This window comes from Carettochelys insculpta, chromosome 4 (assembly GCF_033958435.1).
Source record: "Carettochelys insculpta isolate YL-2023 chromosome 4, ASM3395843v1, whole genome shotgun sequence".
NCBI lineage: Eukaryota > Metazoa > Chordata > Testudines > Carettochelyidae > Carettochelys > Carettochelys insculpta.
The window spans coordinates 42,605,620-42,627,668 of NC_134140.1; the positions used below are offsets into that span (position 1 = coordinate 42,605,620).

At 43.4% G+C, this 22,049-nt stretch overlaps 1 protein-coding gene and 2 long non-coding RNA genes across 8 annotated transcripts in view; 1 reads left to right on the forward strand and 2 right to left on the reverse strand.

Moving 5' to 3' along the window:
- TBC1D1 (TBC1 domain family member 1) overlaps positions 1–3,700 on the forward strand; it is a 180,560-nt gene extending 176,860 nt beyond the window's left edge. For all 6 annotated transcript variants that reach the window (XM_074992592.1, XM_074992593.1, XM_074992594.1 and 3 more), the window contains one exon: positions 156–3,700. In XM_074992592.1, the coding sequence (XP_074848693.1) occupies positions 156–159 (4 nt within the window). In that variant the 3' untranslated portion in view covers positions 160–3,700. The remainder of the gene's footprint in view (positions 1–155) is intronic.
- Positions 1–15,597, reverse strand: part of LOC142012437 (uncharacterized) — a 48,951-nt gene extending 33,354 nt beyond the window's left edge. The window contains exon 1 of the long non-coding RNA XR_012645347.1: positions 15,553–15,597. This is a non-coding gene — a long non-coding RNA (uncharacterized LOC142012437). The remainder of the gene's footprint in view (positions 1–15,552) is intronic.
- A 10-nt stretch (positions 15,598–15,607) lies between these two features.
- LOC142012438 (uncharacterized) lies at positions 15,608–21,649 on the reverse strand. Its single transcript, XR_012645348.1, has 3 exons — positions 21,620–21,649; positions 20,963–21,051; positions 15,608–15,638 (listed from the first exon to the last, which is right to left on the reverse strand). It is a non-coding gene; the product is annotated as an uncharacterized LOC142012438 (long non-coding RNA).
- Between the last annotated feature and the right edge of the window lie 400 nt (positions 21,650–22,049).

Consider the following 22,049-nt stretch of genomic DNA (forward strand, 5'->3'; position numbering starts at 1 on the left):
GTGTGAGGAAGGGCAGGAAAAAATTCTTTCACTAAATAATGTCTCTGCACTCTAGATACAATGTATGTAAATATCTGCAGTCACTGACTCATCCGTAAGTGTTTTTAAACTTAAGTGCTTCATATTGATTACATGTGTTCCTTTTTTCTGTTTAGATAACTCCATGTTAAATACTGCAAGAGGCTGGAGATTTGTGGCAGTGAAGCACTTCTGAACTAACTCTGCCGTTTTGTGGCTACAGAGTGTTACCTTTCACAGCTAACTTTATGATTACACTCAATAGATTTCTGAGAGTGTTACTCCCCAGCAGTTTGGCTGGGTTCCACCAATCATGTTATTAAAGCCTCCTATAACTGCTTTCTGTGCTGAAACGTATCATGTTAGTGGACCCTGGAGAGATGGGGTTGGCTGTACGTAATTCTATTTAATTCTGGGGCATTTTGCCATCAGTTTTTATAAAACATACTACTTTAATACTTTGTTTTGACATCAATTTTTTCAGTACTGTTGATTGACATGATCTCACAAATGTACCATTGAAGGTAACTGAATTGATTACATGATTATAGTGAAGTGTGTCACTTTCACGGCACTGTAGTGGATTTATCTTTGTACCTTAGAGTCATTTTATTTATTTCTGATGTGTGGTATGGTGTCAGACATCCTCTTTCGGGGAACCAGATGCCTGCTGGTTTGGTTTCATTTGGTACTCAGTGCCCATCCACTCGTTGGAGAAGAACGATATTTAAGACTTTTTCTGAAATGGTGGAGGTACTTCAAGGCTTGATTTTGTGCCAGGTGTGCTTAAATTGCTTTATAAATGATATTGGGCTGAAGTTTGAGTTAGGCCTGCTTTTTTTGAGCAAGTTTACACATTTAAAAGAGCTCACTTTTTTGTAACATACAAGGAAAATAGTTTTTTGGCCAGTTAAAGCACCACTCTTTCAATTACAGGTGCCACAGTATCCAAGAAAGTCCAGTTGACTTGGTTGCTGTTGAATTAGACCAAATAGTACCACAAATTTGTTCTTCTCCAAACTCAGAGTTACAGATATAATTTGTTGCAACAGCGGAGATTATTACTTCAGATGTGAGTTTCCTAAATTGTCTGTTTCTTATCTCAAAATTTCAAAGCACAATTATTTCTCTAATCCACAGTGTGGTGCAAGATATATTCATGCATTTTACTCTAACATTCTGTTTGCAGCTGTGATATGCATCTCTGGTGTAGATGAAATACCACACCACGTGGATTAAAGGGGAGAATTTGCCCTTTAAATGCTAAACCACAGACTGACTCCTATGATTTCTTAGATGGTTCTCACAAATCCATACTGTTCACATAGTGTCTGAATTCCATACAAGCGAGACATTACAAATCACTCTTGTGTTTTGTTTTTGTATTGGATAACCATGTGGAAGTTCACACTTAACATTTTAAAATCTCTTTGCACTGTACCCCTTATTGTTTGAGGACTAAGTTATGTTGCATTTAGACACATTGGTTTTTACATTAAACTGAAGAGCAACAGAGAAAAGTTAAAGACCCATGCCAAAATTTACGTTTGCACATTTTGTTAATCTAAGAACAAAACCAAAGTCCTCTGTGGGATAGTTCGGAAGCTAATATTTTAAGTTTACCTGAGATCATAGTATGATTTTTAAGCAGTTATTGATGAAAACTGGTAGACATAAAACTTTTTGAACACACTAAATACCCAGTGGTGAGTCTGAGACCTGCACCTGTATCTCTTGGCTCAGATTGCGTATTTTTGATATGACTCAAGGATTGCAGTAATTTGGCTCATGTCCTGCTCCTGTTCCAGTCTAAGTGAAGGAAAGCCTTTTAAAGAACTTCTTTTCTTCCACGCAGTGTATGTGGCAATGGGAATTAGAACTACTCTTCCCAGGAGAGAGGAATCAGATTTCAGCCTTAACTGTCCACGTTTGTGACAGTTTGACTTTGCCAGGAAGCAGTGCTTTCTGTGGTAAAACCTGTCGATGTGCAAATGCACCTTGTCTTGTTGACATTGCAAATATCCCATGTGATAGACACACTGAGGCCCAGGATCTGAGCATTCACAGGACAGCTGCAATAGGATCTTCCCTTGCCAACAAGGAATCAGATAACTGTGTGGTTTTGTTGGGGTCATTTCCTTCACTCTTCTGCTCTGTGCCACGAGATCTCAAGGGGGCAGCAGGAGGAAAGAGGCCATATTGGGGCGGGGGGGCAGGGATTAAGGGAGGTTCTCTGCTTCAAGTCACCAGCAATTGCAAAGCCCAGGCATTTCCGTATAGAAATGAAAGAGAAATAATACCACTTGGCAGTGTATGACATCTCTGATGCATACCTTCTGGTCTCCTCTACCAGGGGAAGGAGTCCTGAAGAGCAGCAACTACAGGCTGGCTGTTATACCAGAACAGAAGGCAGCCCCCTTATGTGTAGTTAAGAACTACCAATGAGTTGGGAACCCACAAATCCGTGTCCAACCCCCAGAAGAGAAAAATCCTCCCTCTCTCCAGCAAGAAGGGGCTGAAGAGAGCTGCAAGTTGAATCTCACATTTTCTCACCCTGGCCTCTCCCACTGGTGATTAATCTTTCTCCCCTATCCTGCCACCCTGATGATGCATAGGTGTAAAAAAGTGTCTCCCCCTAGGAGATCCCAAGAGGTGGTCAAGCATCTGAGGACATGCTGCTGACCATGTTGGTGTCTCATTGGCATTTGTGTAGATCGGTCCACGTATTTTTAAGAGATCACTATAAAGAACCTGAGAATAAGTGTGACACAACAACCATCATCTGAAATGTCCAATGCACTTCACATAGGTGGGTGAGCATTATGAATCCCCTTCAATGCAGAGTGAGGAAGTAAGTCTCAAATGAGCTGAGAGATTTGGCACAGGCTGCACAATGTGTTAGTGGTACCAGACCTCCAGGCTCAACACTAGATAATGCTGTTCCTAGCTGGTTCCTGCAGAAGCCGTGGTTTTCTCTGATGTTGCTGTGGTCTTTGGAGCTGTGGTAGTTTCTTTGCACTTTTGATTCCCATTTTCGGACCCCACCCCTCCTGCAAAATGTACACTCCAAAGTGAGAGTGGTTCTTCAGTTTCAAAGGAGGTGGATAAACCTTACACCAGATTCTGTGTTGCAACTGTCAGGAGGGACATGACTTCAGCATGCCTTTGTGGTGTCTTGGAGCTGCTCTGACTACTGGCAGCTTCCTCCGACTTTGTAGGGCACTATTCTGCAGCCCAGAGTTTCCACAGGACACAGTGCTGGAGCAGTGTAAAAGAGAAGAGAGCATGTTCTGGAATGTGACACAGAAACACCCACACCCCGCCTGCTGGGCAGTTGTAGTTCAGCTGGAGAGCTTGGCTTATAGATAAGAATTGGAGCCAGAGGCCTCACAACTGCATTTTCATATTGGAGGTTTGGAGGCTTTAGCTTTTCATTACAAAGTTACAATTTTCCATGGAAAGCAAACACTTCACATTAAGAATTTCATTTAGTCAAAATTTTCCATTCAAAACCAGGTGGATCAGAAATTTCCCATCAAACCCAACTTAATACACTACATTAATGTGTATGTCCTGATCTCTGAGACACTGTAAGTATTATTGAACTGCTGTATCAATCTTTTAAAAAATTCTGCCCATTACAATTGCAGAATTGAAATCTGAAATAAAGTGTTGTTTGTTATTTGTTTGTAGTGGAAATTGAGCTTCTTTGTTTCACAAGTTCTTGCTGTCTGAGGACATCTTGTGTTGGGGACTCATTTGTGTGTTGGTGTGTTGGCAAAAAGGGTATTCTTTTATTTAAGTAATTGAGTCTCTTTCCCTTCTTTGGAGCATTTTAATATTTCTTGAATCATTTCCCTTTCCCAAGCTGTGAAGAGCTGATGTATAGAAGCTATTGGTGATGCTAGAAGACCCTTGGACCTAAAAGGCTTGGGAAGTGTGGTGTGTGTTCCTGAGTGCTATCTACTGGCACCTTAGCAACCAGCTCTTTACTTGTGTACAGGCATTTCTTTTATAGAGTGCACCTCCAGCACAGACAAGATGGTCTGGAGTCAGGGGGGTGGAGTTGTGAGGGGCACTGAATACTCTTGATCTGAGGGTGAGACATTCAATTTTTTTTCTTATCACTAGGAATGAATTGCTTGGGCTGGGCTAGAGGGCAATGATGAGAGCAAGTCCCATAAAAGGACAGAGAATTTTGTAGAAGGCCACTTCTGCCATTGGTCAGAGGAAAGATAGGGTAGAAGTGTGAACCCCTGCGGGCAGGGGAGAGCATCTGGAGAGGTTGGGATCCTATAATGATTTGTGTATTGTATTTGAATATCAATGGCAAGAGTCCCCTGAATCCAGCATGGGCATTGTTTCACATTATAGCCAGGCATCCGTTAACTAATGGAAGTTCTGTAGCTAGCCTGTGGAAGAAGAACGAACTGCCTTTTTTCTTTATATTCATACATCATTCCCATTCTTTCCAACGCACCTGTCATGTCTATTTGAAAACATTTCACCCTTTCTTTGGAATAAGAACAACACGTCTTTCAAGTTTTAAGGTTACCAGATAATTTTCTCCACATTCAGCCTTAACAGTTGCAAATTGCCCCCCACCCCTTGCATTTAACAGACTTCAAACCATTCCTGCAAGCCTTACATATGTGAGTGGCAGCAGCGAAGCTTTGCATGATTATATCTTGAACTTTATTCCTGGTTTTTAGCTGTGTAAATGATTTGCATATATATTTTGTGTGTATGCAACTTATAAATGACTTGTATTTTTATATTGATGAACTTAAGTTTGTACATTCCAGTTTTTACCCAGTAAATTTAATTTTTAAATGTGAATTTCTTCTGGTCTTGTATCAAATTATTGTAGGGATAGTGTGTGCTAATATCAGTGTTTGCATTATATTCCTTTTCACCTGTATATTTTTTTACTATAGTAAGGACATTCGGCATGGGCTGTAACTTGAACATACAGCTGATTAACAAAAGGAAAATAAAGCACTGCAATATTTATATAACTTAAAATTGAAACCTATATGATGGCTTCTATTACATAGGGCAAAAATAGTTGCTAAGGTTTAAAAGATCTAAGCTCCATCTATACAAGGACATATGGCACTGTCTTCCACAATAATTCTGATGCAGTCACACACAGACTGGATGCAAGTATGACTAACCTTTTACACACTTTTTCTGTTGGTACAGGTGAGTGGGTATTACATAATAATTGGACCACTGAACTTCATGTGTTAATTTTAGAAGAAGAAAATGCTCAGTGGCTGAAATGCCGGCCTCATTGCAATCAATGGGACTTTTGCCACTGACCACAAAGGGACTAGGTTTTCACTCAGAGTACAGATGGCGTGGAAGACCAAAGCAGAGCAGAGGAAAACTATTTTCCTAAATCTAATGGATTTAACATTTTAAATCACCTCATTGCCAACTGAAGGAATTCCTGTTTTTCCTAGACACATCTGATCTTTTTCCTTCCAGCTGCTCTTTCCCTCCATCCTGTACAGAAGTCCGTATCATGCCACTCACTCCCAGATCCCATTTCCTTTCTCCAAAATTCGGACTTCCAGAATTATGTCTGGCCTTTAAAACTATTACAGTTAGGCTGCATCTGCGCTAAAGGGGTGTGGATATGAGGGAATGGGTCATACCAGCATCACAACCTCCATTTACCCATTGAATGTCTCTCCAAGTTGCCAGCCAATGGGAGTACTGAGTGTATGGGGATCCTGAGGGCTGAGCATCAGAGTGAATGTTTCCCCTTTGCTAAGATGGTTTGGTGGGGTTTCTTCATGTAATTGAAGGTACTTCCAGGAATCTGAAGGCAATGGTCCAATAGTAGGAAGGTCACTGTAGTATTCTACATTTCCATTTAAGACCCTTACAATGGAACAAATGTGGAAAGCTGGTGACTAAATCAGTGGTTGTAAGATATTTTAAAAGGAATTGAGAAAATCTGATGCTTAGATGAGCCAAGTTTTAATGGTAACAATAGTGTTTTCTCTTCCCAGGTTAGCAAGAGACGTTTGAAAAACAAAACTTGCAGTTCTTTTATCAGGACAGTTCCCTGGCCCCTATGGAGCTGCGTTCAATACTATTATGCTGCTTGCTAGACGTGGAGGAGGGAAGCAGGGAATGACATGTTGAACTCTGTGTTTGTTCAGCCTTTTAACCTAAGTGTAGGGCAGACAGATGGTTCCTTCCTTTTCATTGAAGTGATTGTGATGATTTTTCTCTTTAATCCAAAAATCCTTCTGGTTTACAAGGTCTGAGTAATATAATTAATCTTGATGATTTATTAGTATTTTCCCTCTTGCACGTGACCTGTTTTTAGAGGATTTTTTTAAAATTTGTGGGCATATAACTTTTATTTACAGCATAATGCGTCTGAGGGAGACCCTATAGCAATGATGGGCATCCAAGAATGGTGAGTGGGCTGCGTGAGTGGCCCTTCTACACATTAGTGGGCCATGGCAGACCATGTCCAACTGGGGCTTCACCTGCAACCCCATGGCCTCCCTCCCCCATGTGCCACTTGTGCACTGGGAGTAGCAGAGCCCTGTGTGTCCTTGCTCCTTCCCCTTCCTCCCAGCACTTTTGGAGCACTGTGAATCTGCTGGTTTGTGCTCTGTCCTCACTCCTCCCCCTCCCTCCTAGAGCTTGAACAGCCCCGAACAGCTGATTTGCAGGATTACAGCTCTGGAGGGAAGGGGAGGAGCAGAAATGGAGCATGAATCAGCAGACTTGCAGTGCTCCAAAAATGGTGGGAGGGAGGGAGAGGGAAGGGTAGGGAGTGTGGGGCTGTAGTGCCTCAGTGCACAAGAGGTGCAAGCAGGGGGGCTGTGGGCTGCAGGTGGAGCCCCAGTGGGCCTCATGCAGCCCACAGGTTGCCCACCACTGCACTATGGTGACCCGTAATAGCTGAGCAGCTTTTTATGTTTATTTCCCTATGTATGCAACAGTCTATAATGGAGTTATTTTGGATACCATTGAATTGCACCTGTACCTAAATACCAAGTTGCTAATAGAGACCTGAGATGATTGAATTGTCTTTGTTCCATGATATTTGGCTAGTGACCGTGTTTCTTAATTGCAAAATGGTTTTCTCCTGATGCAGTGTTGTTCTCTTCTCTTCCCCATCTGAATGGCTAGTGCCGTCTAACATTAGTGATGTCGTAGTTGGTTTCCCGTGTTGAGTCAAATTAAGCCACTGGCTCCACTCCTCATGGTGTCAGTTCCTTTAAGTTTCAGCTTTGCAACCATACTCCTCCTGTAACCCAAACACTTTGGTTTCTCGGAAGCTGCCCAGGAGGTCATGGGAATAATGCCGCCAGATCACGAGTTGGCATCATTTATGGTTGGAACTATGATGGTATCTGATTGTAGCTGGTGTTACACAGTTAAAGTTACACAGCACTGCAAACACACCTTTGTCCTAAGGTTTTTTTTTTTCCACCAAATTTAGACCTAGTAACATCTGATTATATCACTTACTTCAAAGCACTGTACGACTTAAGAGAATTCCAGTGTACTTTTCAGAGGCATTTTGAATTCCTTAGGATGAAAGGTTCACAGAAGAGTGACCCAGTCCTTATGTGCTGACTGGGGACTCAGTGGATAAAGGTTCAATTCCTTGTTTCCCCCACAGATTTGCTGGTACTTTGGGCAAGTTACTTAGTCCTTATCCTCAGAAGCATTTAGGCATCTAATCCTCAGGGTGGCTTAGGCACCTAAATACCTTTGGGTCTATTGCCACAGCAAAGAGAAACTTGTATCTGACCCGTGCCAGCCACCTCAGGCTCCAGGACCCTTTCATTACTGTGTGGACTTCTGGGCACAGGCTGGAGACTGACCCCTCCCACCTTGAAGGATGTTACCTTCTGAGCCCAGAAATCTACACAGCCCAAGCCCTGTGACCTTGACTGTGGCCAGCCGCAGGTGTCTAGTTGCTGTGTAGCTGTACGCATTGAGGATCTCTGCTTTAGTGTCTCTTTGCCTTCATTCTCCAACTTTTAGAGGTGTTGGGATCTATATCCTTACCTTCCTGGGGAGTAGGAGGATTGCAAGGACAAATACCTTAAAAACCATGTGATGATGTAATGCTATAGTGATGTGGCCTCAAAAGGATCTCGATAGACTTGAATACACAGTAAATGTGATGGCCACGTGGTTTGAATACAGGAGGCCAAACCTTCCTCAGGCGTATCCACTGGGTGCAGATTTTATCATATGACCAAACATACCCTGTGATGCAAAATAGTTTTTTCCTTAACAGACTCAGTAAAGTAACGTGGGAAGACAAAGAATGTTGGCAGTTAAACTAACTGCTTAGGGCAGAACCCATATGCCTCCTTTGAAAGGTGTATGTGATGGTTACCCTTCCTTAGTTTTATGTGACCTTGCACAGGGTGGATCATTTACTGATGAATGATATTGCCAGAAAACGCTCCTTTCACCTAAATAGCCCAAGGCTGCAAGAATCCATTCCCTCAAAATAGGCCTTTTCAGGTTAACCAAAAGCCAGTCAGCAAATATTTCATAAGCAGGAAGACTTCTGGTCTCTTTTATATAAATGGGCTTAAAGGGAATTATTCTTAACAAACTGGAAAAACTGGACACCACTGATGTCACAATTTTAGTTTATACATGAAAAGTAAGACAGAATGAGACTGATCTTGTAGAGAGTAGATGGAGACAATAAAATTGCAATTGTAGGGAACGCAGAGGGATGTTCTGGGTGTTTCAGGTCCCTTACCTCATAAGTAATGTCAGATTATATGCATTATTTGGAAGCCACAACTTGGTCTTGAGAAACTTTTATCTGATGTTTCAAAAGAGGAATGTTTCTCTAGAAGGAGGTGGTGAGAGAGAATGAGAGGCGGAATCCTAAATCAGCTCTGGAATTGGATCCAGTTACCAGTGAGGAAGGTACTCCAATTTCATACCAGTCCTCAGGTATCATTCTGATAAGTATCCCTCCTCAGAAGAAACTATCACATAATCCCTTTTCTTTAACATGTTGTGCTAGAATAACCAATTTAAAAGGTGACTGAGTAAGAAGAACAGAAACTTACTAGAAGTGGAATGCTCTTATAATCCTGCTGTGCTTTCTCTTCTTCCATGGGTAGCAAGATGGTAGCTTTCCAATTAAATTAGTTATTTGGAAGTAGACTTACTCCAGTCATCCATGTGAGGTGAGAGCTTGTTTGCTGCTCCTTGATGCATCTTATCCCTTGGAAAAACCTTTGTTCTGGACTAGTTAACTAAGTCATCCTCTGTTTTCACACAGCATGGTTTGTCCTGTTTTCCTAGGTTTTGTTACAAAATCTGTTGTAGGACTGTAGGCCCAATACTGTTCCTACCTGGAGTCTTTTGTGTACATTTCCAGCATTAGATTTCCTCTGCGGCAGGATGTCCTCCATGAAGATAACTGGCTTCTGCAGTATGAAAGGTTTTGGAGTGAACGTGTGGTGTTGCTCCTGTCATAGGTGCATTTCTTCCCAGTGTTAGCTGGAAAGAGCAGATGAGCCTGGAAGGTTGAGCAGTTGAGTTTTACGCCCTCAGCCAAGTCAGAACTATTTGAAATTACTAGAACTAAGTGTCCTGGCTTTCAGCTGAAGAGAATAGTTTGTTTCTGTAGGTCACCTCATCTCAAGATAAGCGATCAGAGAGGCCAGTTCCACTAAGTCTACACGTAAAATAGTGCTTAAAAGTGAAAGTATGGCCAGAGCACCAGGGATCCCAGCACTTCATGTAAACCACCTAAACCAGGTGTGTAGCTCCCAGTTCTGGGAGCCCGATACAGTGCAACGTAATCAAAAATATTTAAGTGAAAAATAAGAATGAGGTCCTTTCGGGAAAAGTGGGCCATCAGAAAGGATGTAAGTGTTTAAACTACTTTTTTTTGGAAGGGGTAAAAATTCAGGTGCTTTTTGGGAGAGGTGGACTCAGCTGGATTATGAATGAGTATATGCAATCTACCCATTATCTCAGGGTCATGATTTTGTACAGCCAAAGTCTACAAAAACAACTTACCGGAATGTGCCATTTTATTTACAGCCAGTGGAATGCACATGGAACAGCCTAAGAGGGCTCATGGTTTCTCAAATCAGTGAGTCAATGCACTGTCCAATTCTAAGCAATGAAGAAGCCCAAGCAAGAACCAGTTACAGCAGCTGGGTTGTGAAATATGTGACTGCTACAAGAGAGAGGGAAAGGTGGCCTGTGTAGTAGGAAGCACTCTTCAAATAGCATTTGAGACACAAGGAGAGCATGGGGAGGAGGGTAATTTTTTAGGACAACCGGGTCGTTCATTGTTTAATTTTGGTTTCCAAATAGAAACAAGCAGCAGATAAGTGCCTTGGGCACTTGTATAATTAAACCCCACCAGAACAGACAGAAATAAACACAGTTAGTCCATTGGCTGACACCTCTAAGGTCCTCATCAGAAGCTTCTCACTAAGCTATCTTCAGTTAATTTCAGACCTTACCCCAGTCTCATCGTTAAATGCCTGAAAAAAAGATGAAGGCACCTAAATACAGATTTTATTTTTAAGCTCCTGAGGCACAGAAGACTCACCTGGGGCCTTTGTGTCCCACCTTTGGGTTATGAGATATGGTGAATGATGGAAGGGGACTTGAGAATGGCCTTTTAATGGAGAGTCTATCACACCCTTCCTTATTACAGTCAAAACTCTGACTTCATCTTTCTTTCCAAAGTGACCCAGGTAGTCCACAGTCATTTTAGGGCACGTGGTTTGGCTCTGGCTGTGGGGTGTTAAAATCTAGAGGTCACAGAGCAGTTTTGGATAAATCTCTGTTGTCAGCTCTTTACTTGGTAAACTCTCATTTCCTCCTTCGTTCGGACATGCTTTTATTCTAAAATTTCCTATACCCATTGAACTTCCTAATTCTTTTTTAAGTAAAGGCTGACAATGGAAATTTTTATTTCTTTTGGGTGAGGCAAGAAGACATAGAAAAGGGGAAACAAGATTTACTGTCCTCCAAGGCATAAGCAAATGCCTTGGTGATGAAGAATTGATTTGAACCCATCAAAACTAAGCTCTTTGTTTGCCCAGAATTTGCAGTCAGAGCGGCCCCATTCTGGGACATTTTAATAATGTCTTATAAACATCTGGTACATGGGAAAATAGATATTCTCTTCTTTCTGAAACTAAGGTATATGATTGGGAAGAGGCATGCATCTCACAATGCATCTTCTAAAGTATAGGGTCCACAATGCTGCGCTGATAGAATAAAAATAAGTAACATTACTTAAATAAACTACCTAAAGATAGTCTCAGGATAAGACAATCCAACACATTCTGTTCACCATAGGATAGATTACAGGAGAAGTTCTATGGTTCTCTTTCCTCCAAGCAGTGTCTGGCAGCCACCTTGCTTCACCACTCTATCTCCTGTACTTGCCTGCAGAACTGATGATTCAGCTTTTCAAAGGACAGGGAATTTTTGGCACCACCCTGGGCTCTTCTTAACTCCAGTATGAACCTTGAACGAGCCAGCCACAATTTCTGCGAGGGCTGCCACTTCAGTACCTACTCATCCCAATGAAGTCACTACTGAGTCGTCTTTTTGATACACTAGATAGATCTGTTAAGTCTCGCTGTACTTACTGTACAGCATTTGCCCTTATGCACTTTATGACTTTTCTGCACCTCGATTTTTACTTATTTTATTTTTATCAAGGAGGGAAGGAGCTTTCAGGGAAGGGACCCCTTTTGGCAGAATCCCTCATGTTTCATTTTTATCTCCTCCTTATTGTTTAATACCTGGGACTCAGAGTTGTTTCCAGAGGGAGTTTTATCATTAATTTCAACAGCAGCAGGATCTGGCCCTCATTTTACCTGTCTTAGATGGGCAGCCCTCCAGCACTGGGAAGAGCTTATTTTTCCCCTTATTCATTTATTCTATATAAAGTTTAGAACTAGGCCTATGACTCGCCAAAGCAGATGAGCAGAAAGAGTCATGACAGGCACTTAGTTCTACTCAATGTGGTGCAGTTAAATGTAATGTACATGTTGTGCCACTTAGGAAGAGCAGAGATACAAATGTCCAGCAGATAATTTCCCACTAGTGTAACTGTGCCACTATTTGCTCTTGCACTGCCCTGCTGTTCACATGTTGAAACCTCCCAGCAAAGAGGTGCATTGGGGGAGGAAAGGGTGGGGGGCAAAAAGGGAGGAAATGAATCAGCCCAGAGATCTTGAATGCCTGCCCTCCAATGACACAGGAAATGCACTTTTAATGGAGTCTATCCCTGTGACCTAACTTAGAGCAGCCCAGCAACTGTGGTGACTATGCACACTGGGTCTGAGAATCTGCCTGGCATGCGTTCCCATCATCTGTTCTGTTTCTTGCACCAAGTACTAACTCTGTCACTGTGGCCTCTCAATGTCTTGCAAAGAGTGGTGCATGTTCCTCTGTTTAATATTGTTGTCTTGCTAATTGGTGGATTTTAAAGCCCTAAGGAACCGCTATGATATAGTCTGACCTGCAAAACACAGGCCATAAAACCCCAACTAGTAATTACTTCACCAAGTCTATAACTTCTAGCTGAACAAGAGCCTCATCTAACCAATGAATAGGGATAGATTGTGATGCTGCACATTGATCCAAAGAGCATTCAATTTTATTTGAGAATTGCTGCAACAAAAGCATGACAGACAATAGGAGGGTTGGTAGGACACTGGTAACAAAAATAAGATCACTTTTCAAATTGTAACAAAGTTACCTATTGAAGGTTCTTGATTGTTCTGACCCCAAAAAAAACATAGCTTCCCATGGCAATACCAAGAAAGCAACTGGTGCTGGAAATGTGTTTTAAAGAGAACTCGTGGACAAGACAAATGTTGATGAGGAAAAAGTAGATAGGGTGAGGTGGAGGAGAAGGAACTGAAACTTCCATAGCCAGCACTACAGCTAATGGACCAAGCAACTGTAAAAGATGTTACATCAATCTGAAACCGCTACACAGTCTTCATCCTCACTGGGTACCCACTTTTCTATAAATGGAAAAATCATTTTTATAAGAACAACAAAGGCTCATGTTCTCCTGCTAAAGTGTGTTTTAGAAAGACCTGAGCTATAGGACAAATCAAAGAACCTTATAGTCTTAAAGGGGTGAATAGGCCTTGAGTTTCAAAATAAATATCTAAAGCGAGGCTCCTAAGGCCACATTTAGGCAACTAAGCAAGAAAGTGTGATTTTTCAAAAGTATTGAGCTTCCAGCAGCTTCTACCAACTTCTTTAAATGGCTAAATATGGAATTAGGAACCTAACATCCATTTCTGAAAATCTTGGCCCATAGATTCCTGTTTTGATCTGCAATACCTTTGTGCCTTTAGACAAGTTACTTAACTTTTCTATGCTTTAGTTTTCCCCTTGCAAAGTAGGGATATACTCACTGTAATGTTTTTGGAGAGACTTGGATGGAAGGTGTTCGAGGATGAAAGTGTCTCTTGGTTTTTTAAGGAATGCTCTTTAACAGTGAATCTCGTTCTCCACTAGATGGCAATGTTGTTTCAAACAGTATGTGTGCAAAGATGTTTTCCCTGGCCGAGAAACTAGTGCCTAAAGGTGGTAGTAATCACGAGAAGAAATGGCCAGACAATCATGTTTCCCTCCTGGAAAATTTGCCTAAAATCTATTTTTGTGACAATTTTCATTTGATAAACCTTTTTATTGAAAAGATTTTTGATGGGAAATTTGACAGGATCTGATAAGGTCCAAGAAAATCCTGACTCAGAGGCAACTACTGGAATGGGGCATCTCTGGGGAAGAATATTATTTACCTCACTTAACACTATAGCATCTGAGAACCACAAAACCTTTAGCCCATTGGGCCCTACCTCAATGGTATCAGGAGGTGCAAGTATATCCATTTTACAAAGAACTGAAGTACAGCTTGACTAAACCACTTTCTGATGGTCATACAGGTAGTTCAAGAAGAACAGGGTCTTGAACTGGGTTCTCCTATGTCTCACGCTAGCACCCTAAACCGCTGATTTAATTTCATATACTGCATTTGACTCATTACTGTAGAATGCTTCAACATGCATATATATAGTAGGCAAGATTAAAACTATATTCGCATATCTACCTGTTCTTGCTTCCTACAGATATGATCTTAATATTTATATTAACTGAGTAAGCTGGGCTGCATGCCAGGAACCAAAGTGGGGGAATGGGCTGATTGGAGTGCTTTGGTGCAGTCTCCCCATCACTGCGAATGCAACATATGGACTGTAATATCAGATGCTTCCCTTCTGTACTCCTCTGTTTAATGATTCCTACCACCGAAAGCACTTTTCTGGCCTATGCAAGCTTTGATATGCAGTCTGGACCTCCCAGGGATAACTAAGCCAACCCTTTCTTTAAATCAAGGTGATAGGAAGTGATTTCTTCCCAACGGAAGGTGCTGTATTTACCACTGGCCACCACGGTGTATACGTCAGGTTCAGAAAGGTTGAGCGGTAGTTGTGGCATCGCAGAGCGAGACAGAATGCAGTGAGGTAACAAATGACTATTGATGGGAAACTTGAACTTTTTGGTACAGAAAATAAATAGCTAATTGTAAATTCTTTTTACTAGTGTTTTGACAGTTTCATCACCATTATGACCCTTCAGTCTGTTCATATGATCTCAAATCTTTTCAGCTCCCCTGTCAGCACCACATGCCATCGCCTGGTCAGCGTCATGCATCTGCGGTGCTATCTTCAGTTGTCTAGTACAGAACAGTTCTGCATCTTCTTTCGTCACTATTCTCCACTCTTATAGTTGCAGCCATTTATTTCAGATCTTTTTATCTCAGATAACACACGTGAATGAACTGGGCCTCAGTTCTAATGCACAAGAATGTTTTAAGCAGGGGTCAGCAACACATCTGAACATGGACGCAAGTGTCTGTTGTAAAAATTTTGAGGTCTGTGGCCTGGGACGTGCTCCCCTCCTGTGGCTTGTCTCCCGGAAAATGGCTCCCCATCCCTACTGTTGCTGGAAGAGAGGAGGCATGGCCAGGCAGATCCGAGACACACTGCAGCTCCCATTGGCTGTGGTTCCCAGGCAATACAGAGACTGTGCAGGTATAGCACACTTCCTCCATCCCTGCCCTTCCTGAGCACTGACTCTCTTGTTCCTGAGTCCCTGCCCATTGGTTGGGAACAATGGCCAATGGGAGTTTGGAAGGAGGCACCTGCAGATGGAAGCAGCATGTCACTCTGCTGCCTGGTCATTGCTCCTCTCTGACAGCTACAGTGGGGACAGGGAGGTGCTACAATGTGAGAAAAGAGGTTCTTTCTACCTGTTGGCACTGAAGGTTTCTGTAATGAAATGGGTCTCTACAGCATTATCCACTTTTACCCACTGTTCCATGTCGGTAGGCTATGAAGAATGTGCGCAGCACCTCAGTGGGAAGCACTGAACCTGACAGGAGCATAATCCCAGACATGCAGGGTTATAATATCCAATGACCCTTCCCTGTAAGGTAGTAACCATGCTCCTCACCTGCATCCAACCAGTGGGCAGGCCATGATCCTGCCTCCTCCTCTTCCCCTTTTTATGTCCAAGAAGGCCCAGCATGGCTCTGCTGTCTGCAGCAGAGAGATATATTAAAATACTGAAATGAGTTGACTTTGCTATTATTTATACGATAGCTTACTGTGGTATTTTCAGGGTGGTAAATTGTGCTATTTTATTATTTGAATGACCGAATGGCATAACCCACCGACAGCATCCACCACTGAAACTGGTAATTTTGTCAAGTGTCCATTGTGCAACATAGTGGTGCTGAGTCCAATGTTTCCTCCAATCTTTTCCATCCACGTGGATTTTTTCCACCCTTGTGTGGAATAAATTTTTATGTGCACTGAGGCATGTGTGAATGAGCTCCCCCAGGAGAAACTAATAACTACCTGTGGGCATTCTACTAATCAGCTGGGCGATAGTTGAATCTTTCCAGACTGACTACAAAATCACACAGCTTCCAGGGAACACTAGTGCTGACCTGTGGTTTTAAGCTATAATCATGCTAAATCTTGCAGTCTTGGTGCATGCAAAACTACCACAACCAGAGTATTGCTTCAGTAAGGGAAGAGCAACTGCAAACAGCAGCACTGGGTGTCTGAAGATTAAAGAACAAATTGCATTTGAAGAGACGCTTGTGTTCAGAGTTTGAACTTATTCTAAAAAAGCAGGGCTGCACAACTCTTGTGGCTCTTGGCTCACAGCCTGATCTCAATCTCACCATTGTAACTGAAATCAGAATCCCTCCATCTGTCAAATAGCTGCTTTAATATGAGCAATTACGAATTAATTGCTTTTCATTATCATGAGTAATAAATTTATCGCCAGCCACCCCGGGTGTGAGAATTCATCTCTTCTGATTGTGGCCTATCTGCAGCCAGATTGAGACTAGCTCTTGTGAACAAGTTGCTCCCGTTCAGAGCACACTGAGCAGCCAACCTCTGAAAACAAAAACAAGGCAGGTGTGTCACCCACACGCACAGCCTCTCCCTTGGCTGTAATAAACCACGAGAAAAAGAAAGCATGCTGAGTGATAACTCACATGTGGGTGTCACTTCTTCCTCTAGCACGGTTGACTACAGAGCCATAGTCAATTTGGTAGACTTCATATAAAAATCATGGCAGGTACCTTGTAAATTGTTGGCTACCACCAACATTATCTCAGTTTGCTTCTATCTCCTTGTACCTGCTCTATCAGTATAAATCCAAATATAAAAGGAGTTACTCTGGATTTACATGCAAGTAGAATTTGACCCCCAACTATTCCAATTGTTCTGCTGTTTCTGAGGGTAAAAGGGACAGGCTACACAATCTGCATTATGTCCTGTTTGCCTTGTATATGACTATTTTGGGTACAAATGGGCTCACTGGTAGCGTACCAGTGCATATGATTCATGTCATGTTGATTTTATCCCCTATGTTTTTAATTTTTTAAAGAAAGTTAACTCTAGCCAGCCAGACAATTCTTGATAGAACAGTTTTCTGTCAGAAAGTCCAGCTTTGTCTAAGATTAACCTGCTGCCTGCATGTGTCTATTTGAGACATTTTTGAAAGGAAAGGTAATGTTTTCATTTCAAGTTGACTTTTACATTGTATTGTAATGTTATTATATAATATCCATTAATAACATGCTTTGATATTACCAAAATTTAATGTATTGCCTTTTTCCAAATCAAAATGTTTTGGAATTTCCTTCTTGTAAGGAATTTTGAAATTTCAGCTTTTTGTCTTAGTTCAAAACAAAAACAAATTTTGAGTAGTGGACGTTTCATGTGGAAAGGAAATTCCATCCTCCAACCAGCTCTACTTTTTTTTTTTAACTTGGTACTTTTTCTCTGTAAATCTCAAAGTACTTTACAAACATGGTAGATACCATTAGCCCTACTTTAGAGGCAGAGAAATTGAAGCACTTGCAGGTGAATTCATTTGCGCAGGTTCTCCCGAGACCAGGGGTCTGCAACCAAAAGGGTGAGGAGCCATTTTTAAAAGTTCAGTTACAAAAATCAATACTTCACAAGCTGTACCACATGTGAATACGAGACCGTCATTAATAACACCAAACCGCACTTTTTGTCACCTCTATTTTAAGAACAGAGCACACAAGGATTTGTACCAGTTAGAAAGTTGTTACCCCATCTCCAGGCTTCACCCACCTCTGCCCCTCTATCTTCCCCCTATTCCCATGTTTTACCCCCCTAGCCTGCAACCCCCTCATCCCCACGCTTAACCCCTCTCCATTCCAAACTGCCCCCCCATCCCCAGGTTAACCCCCCAGCTTCAAACTGCCCCCCATCCCCAAGTTTAACCCCAGTCAGCTCCAAACCTACCCCCCCACCTCTAGGTTTTACCTACCTCAGACCTTAGCCCTCAAATCCACCCTCCACATCCCCAGGATTAACCTGCCAGAGCCAACAAGTTCCTTCTACATGCACTGCTACTGCTCCTTCACAGCCGCCTGCTCCTTCACAGCCGCCACCTCCTCCCAGCCTCCTCAGCAAGGCTGCACAGCTCCAGCAGGGGCAGACTTGGCTGCCCCTCCCCCCGGCTTTCCTGCTCACTTCCACCACACGCTGCGCAAATGTCCGTATCCCTCCCGCCACCCTGCCAGCCATTAAACCAATTCAGTTTAGGTCCATTATTTCAGCTGCAGCAGGGCAGGAAGCCACAAGAGGAGTCAGTGGCAGCAGCATCTGGAGCTGCAAGGGACTCCTGAAAGAGCTGCATGCAGCGCCAGAGCCACAGGTTGCCGACCCCCTGCCCTAGAGGCTAGCGACAAAGCTAGGAATGGTGCCCAGGTGTCCTCAGCACTGGTGCAATGATGTATCCATTGGTCCACACTGCCTTTCATTAAAATAAATATACAATATTAACTCACATGTGGGACACTAGCAACAAAGAGGCAGCTGTTACGTGGAACACTAGTTGGTAGCAAAGAGCCAGGGAACAAGGGTAGTATATCGTGTGAAAGAGACATTATCAGTAACAGGCAATGAATGTAATTAGACATTTGGCTTCTCCCCCAACAAAATTTACACTGGATTTAAGTATGTATTCACCCTAGACCCCTAGGTACTCTCATATCAGCCTTTTACGATCAAACATTGGCATTCCATGTTAGTCTCACTCTAGTGACACATAGCAATGCGAGGCAGCATCCTTTGTTCTCAGAGAAACTGAGCTGAAGTAAATTATTGCCTGGTCCTTACCACTGACAGCATTTCAGCCATGTCACGTATACCTTTTAAACACAGAAATGTAGCAACTTACGGCCCACCAGAATGATGAATTTAGCTGTGTGTGTGAGGATAGTACCAGAAAGAGGAACACAGTGAAGCGGGAGGGTCAATGAAAAAGTGTGTAATGCAAGTGCATGGCTAATTATTTACTGGAAATCTTAACCCTGAGCAGAAATATTTACACCTTCTTCGGACACAGTGCCATAAAAATAAACAACTTGGGCTCAGATTATTGACATCTTTGAACAGGACAAGTGTAGTGAATGTAGTGTTACTTGAGCAAAAGGCAACTAACTTCCACTGTCCAAATAAATATGCTTCCATAGATGGAGACCTTGAAATAGGTGTTTGCCCCAAACACACACAAGTGAAACACAGTAAGTGCAAGCTCATGCAAAAATAGAAGTGAGCAAACTGCTGCAAGGCACTACAGGCAACATTATGGGAACTACAGATCACACTGCCTACATCTGAACATTCGGTGTCCACATTAATTGTCTGAAAAACCTGACTGGCTGAAGATTCTAACAGATGAAAGGCCCCTGTGAAGTAAGTCACACCTGACCACATGGCTACTGATTAAGACACCCGGGCAACCATAAGACCTGCAAACAAAAGAATGTTGTGGCCCTCCCAACACCCTACCCCCACTACCATCTCCTTTTTATTGTAGCAAACAGATTCTTTTTGGAGCTTAACCATCAGAATGCATAGAAAGAGAGACCTTTAGTATTTAAGGATGCAAATGATAAAGAGTCTAGACAGCAAAAGCTGGCATAAATGTGCCTTAAACAGGGGGCTTGTCTAACCTTGCTCTGAATGCAAGGGAACTCATGAGCAGTTATGATCCCACACAGCACAGATGCAGCCTAGGGGATTCCACTGTATATTCAGAATTGTAACAGTTTCTGTTCTGCCTACATCTGTGTGTGGCACATCCACACCCAACCCTCTGGGTGTGGCTCCTCTCTGTGAGAAAGGACCCCATCTCAGTAAGTCAGTCGGAGAGGAAGTGGAAGGGGGTGTGCACTTCCTGCCCAGGGAAGGGAGGGATGCTGTTTTTACCAGCTGCGCAAGGAAAGTGCCTTTGTACCCTCGCCCAGCAACAAATACATGTTCTGTGACACAGAACTCACACAAGCAGCAATATTGCAGGGATTCTGCCTGGCTGTGCTAACCCAGCAATAAGGGGACTTGCAAGTCACATAACAGCAGCATGAGCCCAGCTCTGAGTTACTGGGCAAATGGGAGTGTTGCAGCTCCAAAGTGGCAGACTTTTGTAGCACAAGATCTGTTGAGAGCTGGAGCCTGATAAGGGATTTAATTATAGGGTGTGGTTGCCTCAGATAGCAGGGGACTGGTCTTGATGACCTAGGAGGTTCCTTCCCGTCCTTTGTATTTGTGCAAAGTCATAAAGGAACATATTGTTTATCTCTGCTGTCCAGTGAGGAGGGAAGCACAGCCCATAGGGAACCCGCCTTAACGAAAATGATATCACTGTAGAAGATATCACTGGAGAACATGATATCACTGCAGAAGCATCCCTCTGTTAGCATAGGTGTTGCTAGCCCCAGAGAAGCTATGCCAGGGGTGGCCAACCCACCGCTTTGGAGCTCCATGCGGCTCTTTGAGCTTCAAATGCGGTTCCTCCTCAGAGCAGCACATGGGGAGTGCTGTCCGCCGCTCTGCGCATGCACCCAGGACTTGGTGGGAGAAGCGTGTGGTGGCAGTGGCAGTGGCGGCTCCAGAGGCAGCTCCAGTGATTCATCAGCATCAAATTGGAGCAGGGAGGGTCAGGACTGGGGGTGCCTGGCTCTGGGGGAGGAGGAGAGCTTCGAGCCATGTATTATAGATAAATATATCTAGCTACAGATACATGGACTATAGGTAGACAGATAAAAATAAGCATATAATACGTGGCTCTTTGCACTCTGTCCGCGTGGGTCTTGTGGCTCTTTGCACTCATCCATTGCTCTTCAGGCCTAACGGGTTACCACCCCTGAGCTATGCAATGCTGAGGAGACGAACAAAGGAGATACGGTAAAGGAAGACAGTAGTGCAGGGAGAATATCCTGACTATGCAGCACGTTCTTTGCTCAGAAACAAGTCAGTTAATACAAAATGTAGCACTGCAGGAGAAACCGTGCCTCACTCACCTTCTGCAACTTTGCCCAGTGTGGACAGGTGATGTGGAGGAGCGACTGGCTTGGTGGTGCCAGACAGACAAGAGTTGTGGTGTCAGCACCTGAGGGCATCAGAGCAGTGGAGGAAAAAGGCAGAGCTGCCATGAAAGGCTGATACTGGCAAATCTTAACCTTCCACTGAAATAGCCAGTTCACCCAAACCCTTCTACTCTGCCAGCAACTACACCTTCCTGAGGATGCAACTCTGTGAGGTAGGGAAAGGGTGGGGCTACCGTTGCACTCTCCAGGCCCGGGCTGCTCTCTGGTGTACCTGAGACAGACACTAATGGGGACTAGTCATGAAGACACCACTCCAGCATTGTCCCTTTCACAGCCATAAGCAGTCTTGCAGCAGTTCCACTTCCCCAGGGTCTTTTCAAGCTAGGCTACTTTGTAGCATCCAGCTCCTTCCTTCTAGAGCCCTTGCTCAGAGTCTAACAGAACATATTAAAACAGCCACACCATCAGCCACACCATTCAGTGATCACCCCTGTTCTTTTGTAGGAGAGCATCAGCTGCAATAAATTTTGCCTTCACAGCTCCCCCCATTCCTGATCGTCCAAACTCACAACCCAGACACTGGCATAGTGTCCCCCCTACCCAGAGCACCAAGCAGGCTGCTGTGCTCACATGGCTGCTGACACAAGCCAGACACCACCCTGCAGCCTGTCTGCTCTGCTGGGCTTCCCCCTTTTAAATTCCCTTCTCAGGCTTAACAAGATGCAGCAGGGTGTGACTCCCTAAGCCTCAGGCTCCTGATTAACCCTTTCCTGACAGGGACCTGGCCTAAGTAAGGCTGCACTTCAAAGTGTGGGTGTAATTCCCAGCTTGAGGAGACCTGATCAGCCTAGCTCTGAGCAGGATGCTGGGCTGAAAGTAGAGTGCTGTGGATGGGTGTGTCCTCAGGGCAGTTAGCCCCCTCTCACCATTGCAGCAGCACCCTATTTTTAGAGTGTTAGCACAATGAGAACTAATCTGGGTGTGCCCCCTTCAGTTTAACTTCACACCACATTTTCCTAAACCAAACACAGGGCACACCGGGGGGGGGGGGGGGGGGGGG